Source organism: Amphibalanus amphitrite, unplaced genomic scaffold (assembly GCF_019059575.1).
Source record: "Amphibalanus amphitrite isolate SeventyFive unplaced genomic scaffold, NRLGWU_Aamphi_draft 000238F_arrow, whole genome shotgun sequence".
NCBI lineage: Eukaryota > Metazoa > Arthropoda > Thecostraca > Balanomorpha > Balanidae > Amphibalanus > Amphibalanus amphitrite.
This window is the reverse complement of record NW_024881733.1, coordinates 173,686-195,389: the sequence shown is the minus strand read 5'-3', so window position 1 is coordinate 195,389 and position 21,704 is coordinate 173,686. Positions and strand designations below refer to the sequence as shown.

Below are 21,704 nucleotides of genomic sequence, written 5' to 3'. Positions count from 1 at the left end.
ATCGCTGTACTCCATCTCTGTGGACTGGGTGGGACCGACAGAACATGTCAGTCATCGGCAGCATGTTGATGGTGGTGCCGTCCTATATGATCGCTGGACTCCATCTCTGTGGACTGGGTGGGACCGACAGAACATGTCAGTCATCGGCAGCATGTTGATGGTGGTGCCGTCCTATATGATCGCTGTACTCCATCTCTGTGTACTGGGTGGGAACGACAGAACATGTCAGTCATCGGCAGCATGTTGATGGTGGTGCCGTCCTATATGATCGCTGTACTCCATCTCTGTGGACTGGGTGGGACCGACAGAACATGTCAGTCATCGGCAGCATGTTGATGGTGGTGCCGTCCTATATGATCGCTGTACTCCATCTCTGTGTACTGGGTGGGAACGACAGAACATGTCAGTCATCGGCAGCATGTTGATGGTGGTGCCGTCCTATATGATCGCTGTACTCCATCTCTGTGGACTGGGTGGGACCGACAGAACATGTCAGTCATCGGCAGCATGTTGATGGTGGTGCCGTCCTATATGATCGCTGTACTCCATCTCTGTGGACTGGGTGGGACCGACAGAACATGTCAGTCATCGGCAGCATGTTGATGGTGGTGCCGTCCTATATGATCGCTGGACTCCATCTCTGTGGACTGGGTGGGACCGACAGAACATGTCAGTCATCGGCAGCATGTTGATGGTGGTGCCGTCCTATATGATCGCTGTACTCCATCTCTGTGGACTGGGTGGGACCGACAGAACATGTCAGTCATCGGCAGCATGTCATCGGCAGCGGCAGTCATCAAACATGTGATTTGATGTTGCTCCCATGCATAAGGGTGGGTGTCAAGGTCACCTGAAGGTCAGGTCAGGTCATTGACCTTTGGTGACCTCGGGTGACCTCGGTTCACTTTTTCAAGTTTTACATGTTTCTAGGTCCTAGGTCGGTGGTGCCGTCCTATATGATCGCTGGACTTATCTCTGTGGACTGGGTGGGACCGACAGAACATGTCAGTCATCGGCAGCATGTTGATGGTGGTGCCGTCCTATATGATCGCTGGACTCCATCTCTGTGTAGGTACTGGGTGGGACCGACAGAACATGTCAGTCATCGGCAGCATGTTGATGGTGGTGCCGTCCTATATGATCGCTGTACTCCATCTCTGTGTACTGGGTGGGACCGACAGAACATGTCAGTCATCGGCAGCCTGTTGATGGTGGTGCCGTCCTATATGATGCGCTGTACTCCATCTCTGTGGACTGGGTGGGACCGACAGAACATGTCAGTCATCGGCAGCATGTTGATGGTGGTGCCGTCCTATATGATCGCTGGACTCCATCTCTGTGGACTGGGTGGGACCGACAGAACATGTCAGTCATCGGCAGCATGTTGATGGTGGTGCCGTCCTATATGATGCGCTGTACTCCATCTCTGTGGACTGGGTGGGAACGACAGAACATGTCAGTCATCGGCAGCATGTTGATGGTGGTGCCGTCCTATATGATCGCTGTACTCCATCTCTGTGGACTGGGTGGGACCGTCAGTCCCGTCGGAGCGGCTGGCTGCGGCCGGACGCACCGCCACCGACCCTGTTATCGATGAACTATCACGGGCTCCGGTGGGCCTATCAGCCAGGTTCACCGGGGGGGGGGGGGTGTAGTTGATCACACTAGCTTATCTCGGAAAGTAGGAAAGGCAGAAAGACGCTGTAAAAGGAATAGATATCTTGCTATAAAATATTTCCGAATCATTACCCCACGTCGGGCCGGTGCTCGTCGTCAGCCGAGCCGGGCCCTGGGGGGTGTTTGAACACCCCCCCCCCTCTTCTAACTCGGCTCCTGAGCCACGTAGCGACCTGCGATACGCGGTATTCTAAAACGCCCAAAATCAGGATAAAAATACGTTCGTAGTTTCGTAGGTCAGGTCACAGGTCAGGTCACGTGTGGTCATGAAATGTAAAATGTTGCCTATTTAAACTTTATTTTGAAACACCAACGCATAACTCGGGGATGAATACAGGTGCAGCACCGCAGAAAAGCGCATTCGATAGCCCTTTTACCCGACGGCCGCTGGGCCTCCGTGACACCCGCCGGCCGCTGGGTGCAGCAGTTGCCCCCCTTTAACCCTCGCCCGCACATGCCATTTTCCCATCCTAGAACGCACATGGGGGGGGGTTGCCACCCCCCCCCCCGCGCCATTTCGTTCCTGTTGGAGATAGAGCTTAGCGGTAAAGACCAAAAAGATTCTTTGGGAAGAGACGAATCCAATGATACCCAGTTTTACCTTCTCAGGTCAGTCATTGACCTTCCAGGTCAGGTCAAACTAAAAAATGTTGCTGTTTTGGGTCACCATTGGATATCAAGTGCGCTGCTTATCATATACCGATGACGATGTTGTTTTCTGGTGCCAAGCCTGCTAGAACCTTTTTGTCACACTACCCGACCAGGTTTTTGCTGCTGAGGTCATTTCAGGTCAAGTTAGGTCAAGGTCAATTATATGTGTTTGTATGTCTGTGTGTGTCTGTGTGTATACTGATGTGTGCACCGATTGTTTATGTGTCCATATTACATGAAATGACGATCTGAGAAGCTTTTACCAAAAATGCAGTCAAAAAACTTCACAAAAAGTAAATTCCGCTTGCCTAAAACGCAATTATCTTAGATGACCTAGGTTGACCTTGACCTTGACCTTGACATCTGTACATCGTCGAACAACATGTTCCATGATAGGTGGGAGGTAATACTGGCAAAAAAGGCCGAAATCAAGGTGTAAAAAGCTCACAAGGCCCATAGCCAACGCAAGATGTTGAGAATTGGCCATTTGGGTCATGACATGACCTGAAAAACAAGGTCATATCTCCGAAACCTAAAACCACAGAAACTTGAAATTTTTAGGGGACATCAAAAAAGGATAGAGGAGCAGCTATACGAAAAATCAGCCTTCTAGCTCTAAAAATGTTGAGTGCAGAGCAGAAAGACTACCTGGGGGGGGGGGTGGCAACCCCCCCCCCCCCATGTTCGCCCGAGGGTTAATTCTCCGACGATATTTTTGCAATGGGGAAAGATAGAAAAACCGGAAACTTTGCACTCATACCTATTTCTTAACCCTCGCCGGCCGAGGGGGGGGCGGGTGCCGCCCCCCCCCCATAGAGTTTTTTCGCGATAGCTCCGAACACGCTGGCGATAGAGAGCTGAAACTTGGCATACCTGCCCTTTAATCCAAGCCGCATCTTTTGACACCAACCGCATTTTTGGGTCAGGTCAGGTCACTGACCTATGACGTCATAAGTGAACCTCTGCACGGTCTTCAGATGTCGCAACTTCGCAACGCCCTCACTGCCAGAGGAGATGTCACAGGGAAATGAAACTTGCAGGATCTAGTATCCATTATGAGTCTCACAACTTGTATATCTCGGATTTTTCCTAAAGGTCATATGAGGTCAGGTCATTTTCGTGACCTCACCATTATAAGTCAATGGGGAAAAATTCAAACTGCTATTCTGGCGCCGGGAACGATCTCCAACTATCTCAAGCACACAGAATCGTGATTTGATGCACTCCTTTCAAGGTTAGATGCGTCACTTTTGCAATGCGTCACTTGCATTGACGCATTGCAAAAATGACGTCACTTGCGTGACGTCATTTATGACGTCATCAAGGTCATATTCGTTTTTCGTCAATAACTCTTGATCAAATTGAGCTAGCGAGTCGGGAAAGCAACCAATGGACTCAGGAAGACCTGTCGAATCGAATGATATGCGACATGACCTCTTTCGACCAACTTCGTGACCTGGGGGTGCTGACCTGACCTTGACCTGAGGTCATTACCCCAAGTTGACCTGACCCGAACAAAAAGTATATCATTCGACGCGCCTGAGCGAGACGAACACGATGCTGCAAAATCGCGGCTCTGCGGCCATTTTTCGCGAAGTTATTCACCAAAAACTGAACCGTACCTTGGGGCACTTGACCTGACCTCAGAGGTTACCGGTTGACCTAGTACCTTAAAATTGGGTACCAATCTCTGCATCTCGTAACGGCGCACACGCTCGTTTTTTCCGCGACGCGCTAGCTCCACCAGGGGCGAAACGGCGAGGGGGGTCGTACCCGCCCCCCCCCCCCCTCGGCCGGCGCGTATGTAGAAAACCAATAGGTCCGGCGAGGGTTAATCGCAAGCCGATGTTTTGTCCAAGTTTTGTGTTGATTCCATTTGCAATGACGATACAGTTACGTTAGGAGTCAAATAGAAGATAGGCGTTTCCTAGTTTCCTCACGATATATCCGACATATGATATCAATTTATATGTAGAACGACTGATCACTCGTCAGGAACTAGTTGAAAGGGTACCAAGAGATGTGTCAGGATGACAGCAGGTGCTGTTTAGTTCGTTTACTGTTGCGTTTCACGCTCAGCGACATCAGGAATGCTCCATATAGGAGGGCGACAACAGTTTATGACGCCAGCACTGCGACGTCATCCTGAGTGCTAAAACCACTAAGTTATCATCAAATATTTGAATCTGAATAATACCTTAGGTCTATTCAGACGGCAGACCTAGACCTAGGTCTATTCAGACAGCTTGAATAAATATGTGTAGTGTCTGGGCCGCCCGCCCGGCGGGGCGCTCGCGGCGGCACAGCATGCCACAGGGGCAGACTGGCCAGAGTGCTGTTCACGGACACCTGCGGTAACTGCGGTAGCTGCGGTAGATCGCAGGCTGTAAGTTCCGCCCACTTGTGCGTACGTCATCACGCGTTTGTCTGAGGCGGCTGCGTCAATTTTCCGCCCAAGTTACACGAATGCGCAACTGCCGCGCCACTTTACATGACAAATGGTTCCTGCGGCCGCTGCGGTCGGATCGTTTCGACCGCAGGAGACGCAGAGAACCGCAGCCGGCCGCAGCCGTTTGACGTCACACCACCCGCCACATCCCCACTTTCTGTGACGTCATTACCCGGCTGACCGCCGAGCCGCAGCTACCGCAGCTACCGCAGGTGCCCGTGAACAGCACTCAGCTGGGCGGCTGGGCGGCTGGGCGGCGCCCGGGCGGGAGTCGCCGGCCGGGGGCTGAGAGGCGCGGAGCGCGCTGTTCTGTATCTCTTATGTTATGTCCTTTTTGTCTTTGAGTTCAATACCATCGTCTATGTGAGAAGACTGACTGTGAGTGGCGGACGAGGACGGCAGGACGACACTACACAATTTTGGCGACGAGGATTTGCGACTCTCCCAGCTTTAAGGTACAGTGCAGTCGGCTAAGATGGAGGGGATACGTCCGCCAGCTCCCTTGTTAGCCACCCCGGGCAAGCCGCTAACGTCATGGTCTGCTTGGCTATCAGATTTTGAAGTGTATGCCATGGCCATTGGATGGACTGACTGGGGAGAGCAGAGGCGTCAGGCACTGCTTCTTCATTGTGTGGGACAGGAAGCCAGGAGGCTGTTCAGGGCGGAGTGCCCAACAGGGGTCCCAAGTCAGGGCGGTGTTGAGCCAAAGTTTGAGGGGCGTGCGGCTACAATGTCACTGGTCGATGCCACTGTTGACGTATTTTTTTTTCTAAGATAGTCCGTTACCCATGATCAGGTAACCAGGAGTGCCCCCTCCCACAGTCCCGGCGACGCACAGAGACCTTACTTTAACACCAGGTAACATAATAAATTGATCAAGTCGCGGCACTCCCTGCTAAGAAGTGGAAAATATAAATAAAATATAACGCATGCAATACTACTAAAAAATGTTAGTAAGTACGCCAAAAAGGAGGAAAGTAGTCATTGCCGAGTGAAGCAAAATGACTGCCCACTATACCAACACCAGCAACTATCATTTATACCAGTGTTAGTAATTAACGCAATACGCATTCATACTCAGGTGGGGAAAAGCATGCCTGGTCATGTTCTTGCAAGGCCATTTTTTATTGCCGAAACCCTTGGCTCCGTCCGGCTAAGCTAGGCTTGTTGCCGGACAGAACCTCAGGAAACAGCACGGACTAGAGTATTCTGAGAATTGGTACCATAAGTTGTATACATGTCAATGTAGGTAATGCATGTAGATATCATAAGACAAATATGCAAATTGAAATAGACAATGATTGAGAAGGGTGGCACACAAGGATGTATTGTAGTTGGTATTTAAAATAGGTATACACGAATCGTTATGCTGTGTACATGTATAACAACCACATGCGTACATATATGCATATGCATTATGTATGCAAAACATACACACTACATACACATACGACACATATGCATCCCACAAACCAAAGTGGGTAATATGTGCCATTTCCAACGCACAGTACAACGTGGAAATAGCACATATTTACACAAACCCCTAACGATATACGAACAGTATAGCTATACACAATGTATAGGTAGGTATAATGTTTGTCGCTATGAGGTTGATTATTCTTATTATTGTTTTGATTGTTCATTAATTGTTCATATTTATCTTAAGTGTTGTATGAATCAACAAAGTGTCTGCGTATCACCTTCTTTGCATATGAGATCTCGCTATATCAGTTATCCTTAATAAGTTATATTTTTTTAAAATAGGCACAGAGCTCTGAGGTGGGTAAACTCGTTCAATTAGTCTGACAGCTCTCTTTTGTAATATGATGAGTTTTTCTAACTGAGCATGGTAATTATTTCCCCATACGATACAGCAATAGTTAAGATATGGAAGAATTAGGGCATTATACAAAAGGAGGGTCGTTCTCTTATCAATATAGAAGCGTACTCTTGCCATTATTCCGATGTTCCTGCTAACGATATTTGATGTATAGTCTATATGTTTTGTGAACTTCAATGACTTATCGATGAAGACTCCTAAATATTTGATAAACTCTTTCTCTTTAATTTCAGTTGAATCAAGTACTACATTTACTTTTAACCCTGAAGACTGAGTTGCATAATGCTGTGTGAAAGTTTTTGTGCCGTTTAGAGAAAGAAAGTTTGCATGAAACCAGTTACTGACTTTTTCAGTAACTTCATTTACAGTTCTTTGTAGGCTATGTATGCATTTATCTTTAAATATGATTGCAGTGTCATCTGCATAGGAGAGGCAAGTTACGTCAGGACTGATGTTTGGTAAATCATTTATATATAATATAAATAACAGAGGACCCAAGATCGATCCCTGCGGAACTCCCATAGTAACATTTTTGACAGATGAGTATGCTTTTCTTATTTTCACACATTGCTTCCTTTCTTGCAAGTATGAAGATAATATTTGTTGTGATTTGTGTCTTATACCATACCTTTGTAGTTTTTGTAGTAGCAAATCAATGTGCACCGTATCAAAAGCTTTTCTTACATCTAGAAATAAGCCGAGCGCAAAGTTGCCCTCTTCAAAGGCTTTAGTAATTATATCTTGTAGAAGAAGAATCGGCATATAAGTTGACTTTCCTTTTTGAAAACCAAATTGATTACAGTGAATTATGTTGCTTCGGTTAAGATGCTCAATGAGCCTTCGGTATATTAGTTTTTCAAGAATTTTTGAAATAAAGGGTAAAATGCTAATTGGTCTATAATTACCCACTTGCTTTTTATCGCCATCCTTAAATATTGGTTTGATGATTGCCACTTTTAGGGGTGATGGAAATTCAGCTTTGCTTAAACAGGTGTTCAAGAAGTAAAGTAAAGGATTTAGTATGGCCTTGTATGAAGCTTTAAACAATTTAGAGTTAATGTTGTCGATACCAGCACCGACGTTTTTCAGTTTATTAACTATATCGATAAGTTCTTGTTCATTTGTAAGAGTCAAATCCATTTCTTCATGCACGAATGGTACTTCGCTCAGTGGGTCAAATGGTGAGGGTGGTATCCTTTTCCTTAAAGTTTCACCTATCTCGGAAAAGAATTTGTTGAAGGTTTCTGCAATATTTTGATCATCAGTTACTGTTTTGTCATTGCCATCTGAAACTTCACAAGGAATATCATCAGTTTTGTTGCCAGTGTTTATCAAAGATTGTATAGTTTTCCATGTTTCTTTGGAGTTGCCAGAGTTTTTATTGAACTCATTAATGTAATACAATCTTTTGGCAGACCTAATGACGCGCGTGAGAATGTTCCGATATTGATTGTACTGAGTTGTATTATTATGTGAAGGATTTTTTAGCTTATTTTTAAACAACTTGTTTTTTTGGGTAATAGAGGTGAGGATAGCTGGAGAGATCCATGGCATCCTCGGATGGTCTTTCCTGGTGAATCTTTTTGTGTAAGAGAAGGTTGTTATGCCATTGTTGTATGTTTCAATTATTTTGTTTGCCATGGTATTAGTACAAGTTTCTTGATAAATATTTCTAAGTTCATTTGATATATAGGATTTGAATTCATCAATCTTCCTATAATCAAATATCTGTTGCTCATTTGTCGATTTTATTTGCTCCTTAGCAGTGTTTATGTGAACATTTAGAGATGCATAGATAGGAAAGTGATCGGATAGATCACTTAGGATAATGCCCGAGTGTGCCACCCTTGTCAAATCATTGCAGAAGATGTTGTCGATAAGAGTGTGAGATGGGTGGCAGGAGCGTGTTGTTTTTGAAATGGTAGGGAAAAAGCCATGAGACAGTTGGTTATGTAGAAAAGCTTGAACAGCTGGATTGGATCCAATTGAGAGAAGATCAAAGTTAAAGTCACCAGTAATCAAAGTGATCTTGTTAAGATTGTTAAGCCAAATGAGTAGTTTTTCAAGTTCTTCATTGAACTGATGTTTGTCAGTACTAGGTGATCGATATATTTGACATATGATGAGACATGTATTTTGAATTTTAATCTTTGTGCAAATAACCTCAGCCGTAGTGAATGTAGGACTGTCTAGGCATTCTGGGGACAGATAACTCAGACTGTAGATTGCTGAGCCTCCACCCGCACCAGCTGATCTGCTACAGAATGCAGCCTGGTAGCCTGGCAAATTGTAGCCAGTTCAAGCTTTTCTTTCAATATTTTTGGTAATTAGAGGCAAACACCTATCACTGTATATTCTCTAACACAATGATAATAATCAGGGCGCCATCTAGAATCATTTAGTTGAAGTGAAGGATAAGTATCTTTAATAGATGTCGCTGGGGTGCTGTGGCCCGGCCCCACCACCAAGGCTGAATCCTCACAAAGAAGGATGAAAATGACTAGGTAGCATATGAGGAGAGGAACACGAGGTTTGATAAGTACATGTTTGCTTAATTTATCAGCTGAGTATGTAACTAGAATAGTGTTATGTTCATGTTCAGTAATGCAGTTTTTTTCTGGATGCTGGCTGTATGGGAGCATCTTGTTTTTATTATTATTATTATTTACTTTTGTATTGAGTCGTTTGTTTGAGAAAAAGTCAGATGTGATCACTGAGAGAGTTTTGTTTCGCAAATGCACCCAGGGCCAAACCACTGTTCGTACCTTTTTGGCGAACTTGAGAGAACGTAGCCAGAGGTGTGCGTTTGGGGCCCTTGAAGACGAAATGATCAGGGACCAGTTCCTAGAGGGGTGCTCGTCTGCTCGTCTGCGTGAACGTCTCTGCAGGGAGGATGATCTGACTCTGCCTCGGTTGGAGGTTATTGCCCTTGCATAGGACCAGGCGCTGGAGCGACAGCAGGCGGTGGGACGCTTGCAGACTGCAGCTGCAGAGCGGGAGCAGGCACCGGTCAGCGTTGCAGCAACGGCCACCAAGCGGTACGCTCACGGCACGCGCAGTGCGACTCCACTTTCAAGACGGAAGGTAAGCCCCTCTGGAGGGCGGGCTGGTACCTGTTTTGCTTGTGGACGTGTGGGTCATTGGAGTACGGATGAGCAGTGTCCTGCACGTGTCGCCGTATGTCACGACTGTCACCAGGTTGGCCACTTCTGGCGATGCTGCCCGAAGAAGGGGGAGAAGACTGCTGGAGAGAAGCCCGTCGCCAGCGTCCAAGTGCTGTCGGTTGCAGTGACGTCTCCAACTGAAGACACTCGTCCGTACATCCAGCTGAAGGTAGCAGGCAAGTGGCTGAAATTCATGGTGGACAGTGGGTCAGGTGTCTCCATTTTGCCGTTGGAGCAGTATCAGGCTCAGTTTGGTAACTTACCTCTACAGCCAGCGCCAGTCAGACTTGAGTCCTATGGGGGTGCCGAGTTGCCTGTTGCTGGCATGCTGAAGTGTGATGTTGAGTCACGTGGTCTGTCTGTGCCCGCCTCGCTGTACGTGGTGGAGGGATCGGTAGCACTGCTGGGTCGTGACTTGCAGAAGTTGCTCCAGGTATCAATAGTACATGGCAGTACGGTTTGTGCTGTAGCTGATCAGTCAGATGAACATGAAGGATGTTCGTTTCCCCGCATCACAGAGGTTCACAGAATTCGGCTGGTGGAGGTAGCAGCACCAGTTCAGCAGAAGCAAGAAGTTGACGTACACCTGAGTGAGCCGGAAGGCCAGGACGCCACCGGCGGCGGCGAGAACACCGCTGACGCACTGTCGCGTCTGCCAGCACCTGTGACGGAGGCAGCTGATGACGAGAGCATCACCGTAGCAGCAGTTGAAGCTCATCTGCAGGCGGTGACGAGGGAGGAGCTGGTGTCGGCATCTCGGTCGGACCCTCAGCTGCAGCAGCTGGCAGAGCAGATCCCACGGCCGTGGCCGAAGCGGTACGGAGACTGTCCGGCAGTTCTCAGGCCGTTCTACCGCTTCAGGGGGGAGCTTGGAGCTGTAGAAGATGTCTTGGTCAGGGGAGAGCGTCTGCTGGTGCCGACCAGCCTCCGACAGCGTCTGTTAGCAGCAGCACACGAGGGACATCAAGGAATAGTCCGGACGAAGCAGCGGATTAGGCAGCACTTTTGGTGGCCTGGACTGGATGCAGCGGTGGAAGAGATGGTCAGAGCGTGCGAGGTTTGTGCATCTTCAGACAAGACGGCTACTCCGAGGAACGCTCCGCTGCACCCTGTACCGCTGCCTGAAGGACCGTGGGAGAAGGTCGGGGTCGACTTCATCGGGCCGATGGAGGGCGGAGGACAGCGGCAGCGGTTCGCCATCGTTCTGGTGGACTACTTCTCCAAGTGGCCAGAGGTTGGCTTCTGCTCGAGCCCGTCGACGGAGGCGGCGATCGAGTTCCTGGAGGTGGTTGCTTCCAGAGAGGGGTACCCGTTACAGGTGGTCTCTGATAACGGTACGGCTTTTGTGTCCGCAGAATTCACGGCTTACCTGCGGAGGGTCGGCGTTCAGCATGTACGGGTAACGCCGTACCACCCCAGAGGCGCTGGAGCGGTGGAGCGCATGAACAGAGTGGTGAAGTCCGCGCTGCAGACGGCGTCCAAGGAGAAGCAGGACTGGTCACAGGCGGTGCGCCAGTTCCTGAGGACGTACCGTTCGACGCCTCATGCAACCACCGGCCTGAGTCCGTCGGAGATGCTGCATGGTCGTCAACTCCGGACGATGCTGCATGCACCCACGCACCCTCCGGGTAAGGTAGCGGCCGACAGTGCCCGTACCAGGCACCGTGTCGCTAAACGGCAGAGGCGGCAGAAAGCGTATTGGGACAGGAGGAACCGATCTGTCAAACCGTCATTCAGTGTCGGTGACTGGGTGAGGTACCGTGTCATGCCTGTGCCCAGAAAAGGTAGAGACCGTTTTTCTGCTCCTCACAGGATCGCTGAGCTGGTTGGACCATCGGCGTACCGGCTGGACAGTGGAGCACTGGTCCACGCCGAGAGGCTGACTCGCTGGACTGGGTCGCCTCCGACCGGACTGGGAGACGCCGGGCAGCCGCAGCTCTCGGATCTCCCCGTCGTCCGCTCCCCGCCGGAGCCGGTCGACGAGCCTCCGGCTGAGGCCGCGGCGGCGGCACGGACTCCAGAGCGGCGGCCGGATCGTCAGCCCGACGTGCCGGGATCACCAGCTGCGGCACCCGCGGTGGACACAGCGGCGGCGACGCGCTCGCCGGACAGTGAGACGAGCGGCTCCGGGTTCGAGGGTGCTCAGAGTGATGGGCACCGCACGCGATCTGGGAGACGTGTTCGTGCACCTGTGCGTTGGTGTCCGTAGGTGTGCCTTTGTGTAGGGGGGGAAAGATGTAGTGTCTGGGCCGCCCGCCCGGCGGGGCGCTCGCGGCGGCACAGCATGCCACAGGGGCAGACTGGCCAGCTGGGCGGCTGGGCGGCGCCCGGGCGGGAGTCGCCGGCCGGGGGCTGAGAGGCGCGGAGCGCGCTGTTCTGTATCTCTTATGTTATGTCCTTTTTGTCTTTGAGTTCAATACCATCGTCTATGTGAGAAGACTGACTGTGAGTGGCGGACGAGGACGGCAGGACGACACTACAATATGAATACACCTTAGGTGTTTGTATCGCTCTTCCATGTCTATCAGAAACTATTGCCAAAAAGTTGATGGGGACCTTTCAGGGCCTTGGATGACCTCGGGGACATAATACGGGGTGACAGACCTGCAACTTGTCTATTCAGTATGTCAAGTGTACTTACCTGTACCCCGATGTTTGAGAGTGTCTAGAATGGCGTTCGTCCAAAAGTGACGCCATTGAATTATTAGGTATTTTTCTTCCATTGACTGATAATGGAGAGTTTGTGAAATTGGTCTGACCGTTGATCACCGATACCGAAATTCCGAAATGTAAATAGATACTGCTACTCTTGCCAATAGCTGAGAGTTTCAAAGCGATCGTTCAGCCGATGAAGCCATGACGAGCTCTCTTACTTTGTACGGCCGTAGAAAGCTCCATCACAGTCTTTTCTGAGATGAGGCCACTTAGCGTGACCTGGTGACCTGGCCTTAGGCGACCTGGGTCTGGAATTCTCACAACTTGGGCGGAAAAGATGCATGAATATGTGTACAAAAAAGCGTTGCTCTGCGCCGTCGTGTTTTTATATATCTGCTAAAAATCGCAGGGAGATGGGTTGCCAAAACCCCCGGGACCAGCGCGGCTGAGGATCATTTCTCGATCTCGTCTTCCAATCCGTCACCAGTCGTCATCTCGTCTCCCAATACGTCCCCAGTCGTCATCCCGTCTCCCAATCCGCCACCAGTGTCACCCCCAGCAGCACCGGACGAACGGCAGCCAATGAGAAGAACTGACCGATAGAAAGAGAGAGAGAGAGAGAGAGAGAGAGAGAGAGAGAGAGAGAGAGAGAGGGAGAGAGAGAGAGGGAGAGAGATCCTCCTCGGGTCATGGCCGGGGTCAGAGGTCAGCAGTATTATCGGCCCCGTGACCGCCAGTGCACCGTGCCCGAAGCGCTGAGCACCCCCCCCCCCCCTCCCAGACGCCAGTCGAGTTCACGCGACACAGGACAGAGTACACCAGACATACCTTGTTCGGATTAGTGAAGACGGGCTAGTCATCACGATGCATTAGCTATATCAGTACCGGGCCACATATTTCAGTGATGGATTGTCCCTTGGAGAGCTGCTTGCGCCATGCAATGTTTGACCAACGCCGCGTTATCGGGTCCACCTCGGCTGTGCCATCGGCAGTGTCAACAGCACTGAAGAGGTCCCGGCGCGTCGCCACTCTGAAAAACGGCGGGGAATGCGGCTCCCTGCAATCGGCGGCGCAGCTATCGGCTCCGTCGGCTCTCGGCTATCGTCTGAGGGGCCCCTCCGACGGCCGGCACTGGCCGGAAGTGGTGTCTCAGGTCAAACTCGGGTCACCTGTGTGACCTCTGGTGTTCCGGAACAGTCACAACTGTGACCCCGGGCGGGCCACACGGCCTGTGTGAAGAGTGGAGCGTGGAACAGTGACCTGACGGGAATGAACCGCTGTATGACGTCATATCGTACGGTGACGTCATAGTTAGGGGTCTGGTCATTACGGCTACATTCTCTGGGGCATGTCTGTTGGTGTAACGTGTCGACGACTGCTCTCTCTCTCTCTCTCTCTCTCTCTCTCTCTCTCTCTCTCTCTCTCTCTCTCTCTCTCTCTCTCTCTCTCTCTCTCTCTCTCTCTCTCTCTTTCTCTTTCTCTTTCTCCCTATCTCTCTCTCTCCTCAGCCATGCTCCCTCTATCTCTCGTTCTTCCTCTTCTCTCCTTCGTCTCTACCTCCTCCTCCTCCGTCTATCTTTCCCACACCATAACCTACGCCTCGAACCCTCTTTTGGCCGTAGAAGACACCTCCATCACCCAGTGTGCGCTCTACTGCCGCCTTCATCACCCAGTGTGCGCTCTACTGTCGCGGCTCTGAGGGCTGCATTAACCCTCGCCCGCACATGCCATTTTCCCATCCTAGAACGCACATGGGGAGGGGGTGGTTGCCACCCCCCGCGCCATTTTGTTCCTGATGGAGATAGAGCTTCGCGGTAAAAACCAAAGAGATTCTTTGGGAAAAGACGAATCCAATGATACCCAGTTTCACCTTCTCAGGTCAGTCATTGACCTGAGAAACCTCTGTCCCAGGCCAGTCTTACAGGCAGAAAAATCATAAACTGCGGCTACCATTTCCGCATCATTGACTAACGTAGCTTCAAAACATTGTGAATGCGTATTGTTAATTGTGTACAATGTGTCGTCAAACACAGTTATGTAATGTGTTGTCATGGTCACTCCCATGGGCGTAGGAACCTCACGAAAAGTGGGGGGGCCAGCGAAACTTCAATGTCACTTTGTGGGAGCCCCAATACCCCTATGAAGAAATTCTTTGCAGTTTTGTGCTCATCTCACCTTGCTGAATCATTTCCTGCTCTTAGTTTTGTATTTAAATAAAAAATAAAGATTTTACTTTAAAAAATGGCTAAAAAGTGGGGGGGCCATGGCCCCCCCGGCCCCCCCCTGTTCCTACGCCTATGGTCACTCCTCACTGTTGCATTGCAATTTGTCTGACAACCTTCCTATGGTAGGGTAGCCTGGGGCAAGACGCCCCAGATAACTTATTTTGCTACATAAAATTTGTCCCACATCACCTGGAAGGCCAAATTTGTGCTCAATGCGTTCTTTGGACATTTTACTTTAAATTGCACCCCTCAAGTTCATTCACTTATGATCGGACTCCAAGCTAGGAAGTGATTTGTGAAGCAACTGCAAATGGGGCATTTTGCCCCAACCCCAGGGCAAAACGCCCCACGGCCTGGGGCAAGTAGCCCCATACTTTAGATTACAGATTTAACATGGTAGTTGGCTTAACCTTCCAGGCGGTGGGGGGGCATTTTTTTGTCCCCCCCCCTTTAGTTTTTTCGATATATCTCTAGAACCGCTGCGCCGATCGTCACCAAACTTTCAGTACCCTCCCGGGAGCAGCTAGCGCACATGGTGACCAAAAAGTTTTCCAAAGGCAATGATAGGTTGGCCGCTAATGACGTCAGAGTGACGTCATTTTTGCCATTTTCGACCAAAAAAAAAGGTTTCGCGGGAAGAGCTGTCAGGCCTACAGCTTTAGAGATACAGAAAAATGTTTGCGACATAAAAGGCGTGGAATCAAAAGGGCTACAAAACCGTTCTTTCGGTTTTCGCATTTTTTTGGATTTTGACCCCCAAAAATCAAAAAATAGATTTTTTGAATATAATAGCCAAAAAATCCAAAAAGTTTTTTGAATTTCGAAAAAAACGGAATAAATATGATAGTCCCTACCACCTTCTGTCTACATACCAAATTTGAGATCGATACCTCTTTTTTTGGCCAAGTTATAGCGAAAAAAAAAACTGTTCAAAATTGATGACGTCAAATTTTCAAGCTCAATTTTTAGCAATTCTAGACCTCGTAGCGCAAAACAAAGACCACCATTAGACTCCCCGTGACGAGCTGCATCGAATCGATACCCATTTTATGCAAAAATATCAACTTTGAAATTTGACCTTTTTTGACCTGACCTTGACCTGACCTCCACCAGAAAGTGACCTAAACCGTACCTGATGGTCTTATAACCAACACCATTGAGTTGGAAATGAAAAACTGGCCATAAAACATGCATCACATAACCTTAGTAAAGTTGGGCTCATGTGGTGACCCTAGGTGACCTTTGGTGACCTGACCTGTGACCTGACCTGGTATAACCAGTGACCTCTAATAGCAACATATGTACTAGACAACTGACGCCTTATCGCTGATTTTCGACAAAATGCGTTTTACTCGGTGTTATAGCGCTTTCCCTAGAAGCCCCGTGAACGGTGAAACATTTTATCTTTGACCTGACCTGTGACGTCATCGGTGACCCCGAGGTCAATGAAATTTGGTTTCCTTCGACAAATTTGACAGGGCTATCGAACGCCGTTTGAATTTTCCGGATCCGTCCAGTAGTTTCGGAGATACGGGGGGGGGGCAAAAAAATGCCCCCCCCCACCGCGCGGAAGGTGGCTGGTAGGCCCACCGCCTGCCGGGTTAATCTTATGTGAGAGGTCCGTTAGACCTCTGGAGGCACGGCTCTGAAGTTAGCACATTCCATCCTGTCAGGTGTTCAGCTATGACACTATTGTATGAGCAGGTTTTTCACCTGCCTCATAAGACCAAATAATAAATTATTGCAATGCAAATGTTTACAGAATACTTCCTTTGCCATCCAGTTGCTGAGAAAAATACACATAAAGGCATAGAAACTTACTGTTCGCCAGCTACCGAACATTAGAAAGTGGGTAGCCCGAACAACACATGAGGTAAAACGCCCCATGGGGCTTTTTGCCCCACGACCTACTGGGGCGTTTTACCCCATCACGTAGTTCGGTCAGAGAACAACGCTTTGCACTCCAGGAAGACATAATTTAACACGAACCAACCCGGCATGATAAGCGTTAGACAATAGTTGTTCAAAATACATAAAAGTCGTTAACCTGATGTGGACCATAAAAGAACGCCATGATGCATAATCTGACAACAAAACATAAAAATCACTCAAAAAACACATTTTTGGCTATATCTCCCGAAAAAGTCATCACAGTTTCTTTCCAGTCTGCTCATATAATAATCATATAGTGCACGTTTTATAGAAGAGAGGATGTTTCTCCAGAACTCTGCCAGTTCCGAGAAACATCGGTGAGGCGTTTTACCTCGGCGGGGCGACTTGCCCCGGTCTACCCTACCTTCCTCCCGTATCCCCCCCCCCCCACTTTTCCTACCCAGACCCAAACCTCTCCTGTTTTTTTTTACGATTGTCAACAAATAATCCTGATTGAAAATTGTCATTGAGGCTTATAACGTATTTCAACAGTTTATTTACAACAAATGTCGCGCCTTAGACTCGCTACCCAACATATGGCAGCCCTCAACAGTGACAAATATGACAGCCCCAGACACAAGGTCAACCTGCCTGCGGCAAAGCAAGCCCAGGAGGTTCGCGGTATATGGCAGTTTTTTAGCCTACAACTACTAGGGCGGTTCAAAATTAACACAAACGACAGTTCCAGATACATCAATGACAGTTTGAACCCGAACAAACGCAGGGTAGCTCCACTGAAACAAACACACGCGACAGCCTAAATTAACACATGCCTGCATATGGCAGCTCAAACCGACACGCATATGGTAGCATCAGTTAGCTTCCCGCCTGGCGCCTGGACTAAAACCAACCCAGTTTGGGTTTGTCCTATGAAACAATCAAACTCAAGGCTATCTGAGTTTTTTATATAAATTTAGTCCGAACCTTTTGATAGGAAGGACTTACAAGGACAGAGCCACCGCTAAGCGAAGCTTGTTGCGGTGACCCTGCCCTCTACCCTCCGATCGCGCAATTCCAGTTCTATGGCAGAATTTAGTCCAAAGTTTAACCCGGCAGGCGGTGGGCCTACCAGCCACCTTCCGCGCGGTGGGGGGGGGGCACTTTTTTGCCCCCCCCCCCGTATCTCCGAAACCACTGGACGGATCCGGAAAATTCAAACGGCGTTCGATAGCCCTGTCAAATTTGTCAAGGGAAACCAAATTTCATTGACCTCGGGGTCACCGATGACGTCACAGGTCAGGTCAAAGATAAAATGTTTCACCGTTCACGGGGCTTCTAGGGAAAGCGCTATAACACCGAGTAAAACGCATTTTGTCGAAAATCAGCGATAAGGCGTCAGTTGTCTAGTACATATGTTGCTATTAGAGGTCACTGGTCATACCAGGTCAGGTCACAGGTCAGGTCACCAAAGGTCACCAAGGGTCACCACATGAGCCCAACTTTACTAAGGTTATGCGATGCATGTTTTATGGCCAGTTTTTCATTTCTAACTCAATGGTGTTGGTTATAAGACCATCAGGTACGGTTTAGGTCACTTTCTGGTGGAGGTCAGGTCAAGGTCAGGTAAAAAAAGGTCAAATTTCAAAGTTGATATTTTTGCATAAAATGGGTATTGATTCGATGCAGCTCGTCACGGGGAGTCTAATGGTGGTCTTTGTTTTGCGCTACGAGGTCTAGAATTGCTAAAAATTGAGTTTGAAAATTTGACGTCATCAATTTTGAACAGTTTTTTGACTATAACTTGGCCAAAAAAAGAGGTATCGATCTCAAATTTGGTATGTAGATAGAAGGCGGTAGGGGCTATCACATATATTCCGTTTTTTTTCGAAATTCAAAAAACTTTTTGGATTTTTTGGCTATTATATTCGAAAAATCTATTTTTTGATTTTTGGGGGTCAAAATCCAAAAAATTCGAAAAACCGAAATAGCAGTTTTGTAGCCCTTTTAATTTCACACCTTTTATGTATGACACATTTTTCTGTATCTCTTAAGCTGTAGGCCTGACAGCTCTTCCCGCGAAACCTTTTTTTGGGTCGAAAATGGCAAAAATGACGTCACTCTGACGTCATTAGCGGCCAACCTATCATAGCCTTTGGAAAAAATTTTGTTCACCATGTGCGCTAGCTGCTCCCGGGAGGGTACTGAAAGTTTGGTGACGATCGGCGCAGCGGTTCTCGAGATATATCGAAAAAACTAAAGGGGGGGGGGGCAAAAAAATGCCCCCCCCACCGCCTGGAAGGTTAACCCGCGCCCTGCTGGGGGGGGTGTTTGAACACCCCCCCCCCTTGTGGTTTTTCGCGAATATCTCAAAAACGGCGGCGCGGAGCGCCGCCGTTTTTGGTACACCTTATCATACATGAATTCTACACATGTTGTGAAAATTTCAGACCAAGGTCATTCAAGGTCACGTCACCAGGTCACTTGAAGTGACCTCACCTCATAAAAACTTTCAATGTCTGTCATAGCTACACCGAGTGACCGATCGCTTTGAAACTTTCAGCGATTGCTAAGGGCAATAGCATGTACAAAATGTATATTAGAGGTGGCAAAACTGGAAAATTTTGGGACCCGGACCCGGACCCGGTCTGACTGGCACATTTCCGGAACCGGTCAGACCCGGTCTAAGTCTGCGTTGGAACCAGATGGACCCGTTCCCGAAATTCATTATGAAAATTGTGTACATTTGTAGGTATAGCAAGAAGAAAATAGTTTCTTTCCAATTGGGCATACTTGTGTAGAAAAGTAAAAAACTCATGCCATGGTCATTTCACTTCGCTTCACAATTTGTATTTTAGAACCAGATTCAGGTCATATTTAAGATTATAAGAAGTAAGTAGACCAATGAATTTCATGCTAACCTAAGCCACTTTTACTACAGCTGCTAAAAATGATGTGAACTGGGGATCCATGGAGCAGTGCCTTCACCAGAGTCAGAACCTAACATCAACATGGAACAAGATAACCATACTGATACATACCTTTTCTAATATTATTGGTAAAAGATATTCGTTTTTAGAATTAAATTCATTAGTCCTTACAAATATTGTCAACTATCCAAGGCCCCAAACAAGAAAACATTCAAAATCAAAATAAATCAAAACTTTGGGAGGTCCGCCAGAAATGTCGACACGATAGCATGGATGAAGTATTTACTGGATTGGCAACTCTCCCTCGATTCGCGACCAAATATCGCAGTGCGCATGCGCCAACTCCAGATAGGACGCCGGTGTTTGGCGGCTATGCGTTCCAATGATGGGACGGGGTGGTTGGGTGGTTTTTGAGCAGTTTATCTTCGAAGTTTAACTGATAAAGGATAACGGCACTTTTTTCATAATCTTTATGAGTTGAGAAGGATTTAACTTTAACACGGGGAGGGGCCGACGGGGAGGGGGACGGGTCACTCAGGCGTCGCCCCACCCTGACGGTTTTTTCGCGATTGATCGTATGGCGCTGGGGATAAAGAGCTGAAACTTGGAACACCAGGCCTTTGATTCAAGCCGGATCTTGTGAAATCAACCACATTTTCAGGTCGGGTCAGATCACTGACCTATGACGTCATACGTAAACCTCTGCCGTTCTGCACGGTCCTAAAATAGTTCAGTGCTGCAACTTCGCAACGCCCTCAGTGCCAGACGATTTTCACTGGAAGATGAAACTTAGCAGGGCTGCAGAGTCGATGGATTTTCGATGACTCCAACTCCCACTTCTACTCCCACTCTGGGCAGATCTGTCGACTCCGACCGACTTCAACTTCGACTCCGACTCTGCAGCCTTGCCAGGTCTGCGGAGTCGATGGATTTTCGGCGGCTAGACTCCGGTTCGCAAAATCGACTCCGACTCCGGCCCCGGTCAGAACTGTCGACTCCGACCGACTCCGGACTCCGCAGCCCTGCTCCCAAGACCTCTTTACTTGTATATGTTACGGGCCATATGTTAACTCGAGCAGTATGCAAACTACCCGGGCAGTATGCAAACTACCCAACAGCCCGGGCAGTATGCATACCGCCCGGGTAGTATGCATACTACCCGATCCCTTGGGCAGTATGCATACCGCCCGGGTAGTTTGCATACTGCCCGGGTAGTATGCATACTACCCACCTTTCATCTCACGGGCAGGATGTTTACTTGGGCAGTATGCTGACCGTGACTCGTGAGGCTAGTTAATGCAATAGCTCACATACTATGTCAATGACAGACACTTCAAACCGCGCGGGGCAGCGCTTGGCGCCAGCCGTGCCGTTTTTTTGGGGGGGGGGGTTGAACACCCCTAACTCGACTCCTGTGCCACTTGGGGGCATGCAGGAGTAAGCTGCATGTAAGATGCGGTAAGCGGCATTCAAAATAACAGAAAAAAAATCATGGGAAAAACTCCAGTCATGTTTTAGGTCAGGCCAATGATCAGGTCACCAGAGGTCATCAAAGGCCAACTGTCACCTTTTTAACTTTTTTTACAAATCAGCCCACAAGCTCGGAAACTAGAGCTATAGCGCCGCAGAAATACGCATTCAGTAGCTCTTTTAACGCTTTCTGGCATGAGCCCTCAAAGTTGACCTAAGTTCAACGGTGTAGCCTCCAGAGGGCAACAACACTTAAAAAGCTGTTTTGACGATTTATTTCACGGCAAAAATAGTTTACTTTAGATAGGCACGACATTGCGCCTTTGCCGGCATCGTGTTCCTCTCGTCGAGACGCGTCGAGTTAACAATAATTTGGCTTATGAGACCACTTTAAAATTTGATCTAAGGTCAAGGTCATGGCATGACATGAAAAGGTCATGTTGGTTATCAGGCGATCCTTGTCGTCGACTTAATTAACCCTCGCCCTGGCAGGGGGGGTCGATGCGACCCCCTAAGGTTTTTCGAAGATAGCGTAAAAACGGCGGCGCGCAGCGCCGCCAAATTTGGCACAGCCTATGGGGCAACCTTTTTACATATGACCTGAAAATTTCAGGTCCGGGTGACCTTGGGTCAGGTCACCAGGTCAGAAAAACCGGTACAAGGTCATGGTCAAATTTCAATTTTCTTTTTGCACCTGTCCAACTCACAGTTTTGGACTGATTTCCTTCAAACTTTCAGGATGTGCCAAGTTCACCGAGTTGTATAGCATATAGT

The 21,704-nt window shown here is 48.5% G+C and overlaps 1 protein-coding gene across 1 annotated transcript; it reads left to right on the top strand.

Moving 5' to 3' along the window:
* Window positions 1-8,037: 8,037 nt before the first annotated feature.
* On the top strand, window positions 8,038-12,238 carry LOC122386027. Its single transcript, XM_043374806.1, has 4 exons — window positions 8,038-8,046; window positions 9,555-9,957; window positions 11,137-11,409; window positions 11,594-12,238. The coding sequence occupies exons 1-4, from the start codon at window positions 8,038-8,040 to the stop codon at window positions 11,662-11,664; spliced, it is 756 nt and encodes a 251-aa protein (XP_043230741.1). The 3' UTR covers window positions 11,665-12,238.
* Window positions 12,239-21,704: the final 9,466 nt, after the last annotated feature.